The 6000-nt window shown below is 47.3% G+C and overlaps 1 protein-coding gene across 1 annotated transcript; it reads right to left on the bottom strand.

The window, feature by feature from the left end:
• Nucleotides 1–1143: 1143 nt before the first annotated feature.
• Pdw03_7114 (kinesin) lies at nt 1144–2865 on the bottom strand (the record flags this gene model as incomplete). Its single annotated transcript, XM_014678740.1, has 4 exons — nt 1144–2015; nt 2071–2466; nt 2526–2727; nt 2782–2865. The coding sequence occupies 4 exons, from the start codon at nt 2863–2865 to the stop codon at nt 1144–1146; spliced, it is 1554 nt and encodes a 517-aa protein (XP_014534226.1).
• Nucleotides 2866–6000: the final 3135 nt, after the last annotated feature.

Genomic DNA, 6000 nt, shown 5'->3' with positions numbered 1-6000 from the left:
GGAAGGTGAAAAATTTGGAAGTTCAAAAAGGCCGAGCTGGGTCTCGTATACAGTCTAATCCATTTAAGCCTGCGCCTTTCAGTGCCGTGGCATCCTTTTTTTTTTAGCCTGGAGTACAAGTAACCTGATTGATCTCTTCTCCTAAAATCTGGCATTAACGGTCAAGTCTGTTTGAATCCATCGTCAACGTAGCCGTAAAATGAATCCTAAACAATTTCTACGTTTGATGGAATACCGGTTTCCCAACGCTCGATGAGATTTTCTGACATGATTCTGCTGCATGGATTCTCTCAGTGGTCTCTTCATATCTTTGTGCCAGCAGGACTGAGACTAGTTCAAGGGAATTGACTCGACGCTGCGCAGTTTTGCAGAGAGATGCGAGAGTCTTGTCCCTGGTCACACATTGAAGGTTGTCTAAGTCTACTGGATTCTGTGTTGGAGAGACTGGAGATTTAATATTTTGATGATACAATGTAAAGATGCAATCTAAAATAGGCTATTGTTGATAAAAGACACCGTGCAGTTGCAAGTCTTTCGACTGAGAATTACGACCTAATTGGATATAAGTTACCCATGACAAGATCATGAGATTAGAAAGACACTAAAGAAGACTTGGTAGCATATTATCAATAGAATAAATTTGTAAGTATCTACCAAATCTCATTTATCAACAGCCCCAAACATGTTGGAGAAGCCCATATTCACAAACATAATCAAAATGATCATACAGATAAGCAGATCAGGAAAAGGCCAGAACGAAAAGAAGCAACAGGTCAACACCAAGAAAGAAAAAGAAAAAAAAAAAGAGGCAAGACCACAAAAGGAAATTGGAGAAAGAGACCGGAATAGAAACCACTTCAAATCAACACCCCCAAATATTTTCCAAAAAAAAAGAAGAAGAAGAAGAAGAAGCCAACAGACCCATTTGTACCCGCACCGGTCGAGATGACCCCCCAAGTCTTGATACCCAAGACAAATCCCAAAGAACGACATCAACTCCCCTGGCCAAGTCTTGTGATGAGCGCTAAGTTTGTTGACCAGAGCCATCACTCATTTAAATGTTCGTTAATACCCATGTCCATTACCATGCCCCCCTAAGCCGCCATCCTCAAGTCATTTTGGGCAAGAACCCCACGTCCCCTTTTAGACGGTGTGGGAGAGAGTCATCCCGTTAGGTGGTGGGTGGCCTAGTGACCCTGTGCGGAAAGGCAGGGATCTTTGGTGAATGGAGTCCATGTGGGACTGCTGGGCATGGTGATGGGACATGTCATGCATGTGCGATACCATGGGCATCTGGTATGTCATCGAAGGCTGGGGCATACCCTGGCTAGATGTCGGTGTAGCGTAGTCAACCTGGCCAAAGATGTTCTGGCGGAAAGATGGGGTCCAGGTATCGTAGTGGCCGCTTACTCCCGCGCGCGGATCGGGTGTAGAGTGTGGGTAGGTGGTCTGAGCGGAGTAGTCGAAGGCTGAGACTGAGACGTCATGGGGGCTAATCATCTCGGTTGTCACGGGAGTGCTGATAATGGGCTGCGAGAAGGAATCGGTGTATTGAGGAGGTGTGTTGTAGTAGGGGCGATCCTGGCGGGTAGGGTTTTCGAAGGTCAGAGGCTCCGCCATGGAGAAGCTGCCAATAACGGAGCGGGCTGATGTGAGATTGTCGATAGGTGTGGTTAAGGAGGTGGATGCTTGCTCGAATGACGAGATGGGAGTCATTAATCCTTGACTGGTGTTCTCGGGCTCCTCAATAGTGACCGAGGTCGCGGAGTCATCTTCTTCGTCGCCCTTGGGACTAGGGCCGCGATTCATAGTGTAGACGACCATGTTGGCATCGACTTCGCCTCGTTCAAAGCGCTCCTCCATCTTACGAACCCGGAGGATTTCGTAGATGATCGCGACGTGTGATGCATGCTTTAAGCTCCGCTTGGTGTCGCCAGCAACATCCTTGAGCTTATCGGCAGTAATACCGTAAGCACCGAGCTTGCGGATAATGTGAAGCAAGAGCTCAATGCGGTCTATGGAATTAAGTAAGCAAGTAGGCTAACAATCAAGAGCTCAGGCCAATCATACACTCTTTCCTCAAGTGGTCAGGTTCCTTGTGCATCACACCGGGAGGCCACCACTCGGGCTTGGTCTTTTCTGGGTCACCCGTCGTACCGGGGGCGGATCCTGCTGGTGGCTTACCACCGTTGTACGGGTGTCGCACTTGCTTGCGAGGCTCGATAAATTTGATGAATGCCTTGGCAACCATGCGGCAGTTCAGCTGTTGGAAGTGCTTGAGTGCACCTTCGTAGTAGGCCATCACCTTTTGGGCGTCTCCGATGCGGAGAGGAACCATCTCAGCAGACCCGCTCGGAAGCTCTTCGCTATCAGTGTCCTGCTCGGCAAGGCGGTCTTCACTGACAGAAACAGCAGGAGCGTTGCCCTTACGACGTCTCACTCGACGAGGAGAGGTGTCCAGCGTCTCTGTATTTCTGCCATTAGCATAGATTGATGGGGCTACGGGTGTGGAGTTTTTAACATACGGCGCGCCGGGGCATGATAGCCAATACGTTCTCCCAGAATCTCTAGGAAGTTCTGACGGACTTCGGAGGTGAAAATCGTGGAGTTTTGCTCTTGAATAGAAGATGATTCTTCAACCTTGAGCTTGCCATCCCGGTCCAGGTAGATCATGGCAAAATGAGCATAAGGAGGATGGAAGGATGACCGGGAGTTGGCCATCATTGGCTAACCACGAGGTCAGTACAATAGAATCCAGGATTCTCCCCAAGGAAAACCTACAGGAACATCGCCCCATCCCGGGGGTCCCTCGAGAGCTGAAGCAGACCTCTTCATGGCGCCGCTTGTTGGTTTGCTGTAAACCATTGTGGCGGGGTGGTATAGGTTTGTAAAGTGAAACCGCAATCGTCTCGAGAAGGGTAATTGAGTCACAGCGAAGATAGATTGTTAGGATACCAGAAATGAGAGTGACGTTGGGTTTAGATGTTGCACGACCAGGAGAGACCGTTCTCTTTATAGATAGTGTTGCTCGAGTGGCGGGGTTGCGATTTAGTGCCAATTAGTTGGTACTAATGCTGCAGACTCGCGGTTAGCCAACTGCCTCTACGCATCTTCGGCAGCACCAGTCCGTCCCCGGGTGAAATGGTCCCTGAACCAACGGCGGAAAGGTCCTGTCCGCTCCGGTTTGGGAACCAGTAGGACAAACGCTCGGATTCCGACAATCGGGACCCAATCAAGCCCTCACTAACAGAACCAGAAGGTGGGATGTACTCACACGGTTCGAGGTAACAATGTGCAGATATCTCAATAGGGATAGAAAGCGGATAACTGCAGCACAGTGACTGTTCGTAACCGGGATGCAACAAAAGCCTCCACTTTTTTGTGTTCCGTAAACGAATGGTGAGGTTGGAACAGTTGAGAATAAAATCTCTTGATAGGAGATCTGATCAAGTGGGAATATCTTTTAAATAAAGCTGAGGGAGTATAGAAATCCAAAATCAAAATACGAAGGGGATATGCAAGCCCTTTTCAGTTCTAGTCTTTAATGTGCACCGTGACAAAAGGACGACTTTTTTTTTCAAAAAAAAAGAGAAACCTATTTAAACCAGCATGGATGATCCTAGAAGCCGAGTCTCTGATCGTATGCATACAGCGAGATTGGCGCATTCAAAGGACATGCAGTAGCTTAGACTTGACCCGATCCAGGATCCCTGTTCCACACTATTTGTAGATCGCCGGTTTTATTAATTTGGTGAAATCTTGGGTTTTCTTTTCTTCCTTTTTTATTTTAATTTTAGATTTTATTTAGATTTTATATTTACGGAGTACAATCTTAAAATTATTCCATAAAGAAAAAAAAAACTTCATGTCGGGGCAAACCCCAAGAGTGGCGTTCAACATCGATCGACCACCCCCCACAGGCCTCATGGCTTGCTGTCAGTTCAAACCACTCAACCTGATCCCTCGACTAACTGTTAGTATACGAGGCAATGCGTGGCCTAGACCTAGTCATACAGATGTCTAGCATGGCAAATACAAACCTCTGAACCATTTAAGCACTTGCGTCTAGCTGTCAGGCACACCAAAATGCCCTCGATAGGAAGACGCACAGGCCCTATTTGACGCCGTGTGGGTGCTATTCTTAAGGTGCAGATCGCAAAGCTGTCGGAGGTTCCGGTTCAAAGAATTCGTCATCGGTGGTGCTGTAAATCCAAAGAAAGGAACGCACTAAAAATGAATCATGATGTCTATATTATCTTACATTACAGTAGATTACCTGTGACTTCAATTTGAAGACTCTCATATTATCCACGGAGCATTTTGGTGTTCTCGATCTTCGGATCTCAACAAAGTGCCCCGACACTAGCAACCAACCAAGTAAAACGAATCCACTCTTCTCCAATCTTCGTGAACCTATCAAAGTGCGGCTTGTGCATGGCCCAACATCCTGGCACCTGGGAGATGACTCGCCGATAAACTGTCAGTGACTCTTGTTTTTGGTTTTTGGTTTTTGGTTTTTTCTTCCCGTCTTGAGCTTGGAGCTGGCCGTCGATCTCCGTTCATGGACCAGATGGCTTCTCCCGGGTGGCAACCCACCAACAGTGGGTTTCTGGGATCAAAGACCTTGGATTCAGCTGAGGATGGCATGGCCGAAGACACCCCCCTGAGATCAGACCTCAAATCTCGCCAAATGAGACCAAATCAAGTCATTCTCATAAGTTGAAGCGATAGGGGAATGAAAAAAAGTACCAACTAATACAACTATAGCTCTCGCTTAGACCGATTTATCCGTGAAGATGGACTGTAATCAATTCAAAAACCGCTCTAGGACAGATCGAGATAATAGAGTGTTTTGGCATCCCAATACCACGGCATGATCTCCTCTCTCCCGGGGACCAAAAATTGGTTGCAAAATGGTTCGAGTCATCATCCCATGGCGGGTTAGTGGCGGTACTTTTTTTGACGTCTAGGACTTCTTGTGACAGCCCAATCAGGTCCCTTCTTTTTTTTCCCGCCCCCCCGCTTGAGTCTGTGCTCAGAGTCCAGGGGAGAAAGAATTCCGTACCCAGAATTCTGTCAGCGCGTTCATCTCCCGTCCCGGTGGATTACACTGGCGTTTTTTTAGGATACACGACTCTCTACACTATGGCTCTTGAATTCACCCGGAACAAAAGAAGATGTTCATCCCAACTCAAGTCGGTCAATGCTACCCCCCCCCCCCAAAAAAGGGGGACAGGATCTAAAACACTCTAACCTACTATATCTTCTTTACTCTCTTGACATGACAAAAGGGGACTACATCTCTCCTCGGTCCCACTATCCATCCACGCTATATCACGGAGGACGCAAGAGGCATAGAATTTTTTTTTTATGCACAAACAACTCCAATCAGATCGGGGTACTTTGAGCATAGAGATCCGATCAATCTAATCGAAGTAAACCTACTATCGATTTTATGTTATACTTACCTAACATTGTAACATCTCAATTGCCGTGCCGTCCGCAGCAATAGTGTTGAACTGCAGTACCTTTTGCAGGTTGCATGTACTAACCTCCGCGGAAGCAACGTACAACGTCAATAAATGGGGGGGAGGGGGGGGGGGGGGGGGGGGGGGGGGGGTTTCTTTTTAGCTTGCCGCAAGGCATAGAACAAAAGCAACGTCATCCAACTAAAACAGTTTTTAGGGAAACCGTCCGTCATTTGTCAATTATCATTATTTTGGGTCTCTGACGCAAAACCCGCAACACCAGACATACTCCGATAAATTTGATCAAGTAATCAAAAAAACAAAAAGTCTCTGGCTTCAGCGGTGACATCCCTGGAGAGTGTTTCTTTGTTCGTACCTCTTCTATAACTTTTTCCTCGGGTTGTTTGCTTCCCATAACCTGTTCCCTGAGTTGCTACGTCCGCTGAGCCGCGGATTTTCAAGTATGGGAATCAAGCGGACTTGTCCATTCCGTAACCTACTTTTAGAGATCGCCGGGGAAAAGAAAACAACA

The sequence above is a fragment of the Penicillium digitatum genome, chromosome 2, assembly GCF_016767815.1.
Source record: "Penicillium digitatum chromosome 2, complete sequence".
NCBI lineage: Eukaryota > Fungi > Ascomycota > Eurotiomycetes > Eurotiales > Aspergillaceae > Penicillium > Penicillium digitatum.
This window is presented reverse-complemented; position numbering and strand designations above follow the sequence as displayed.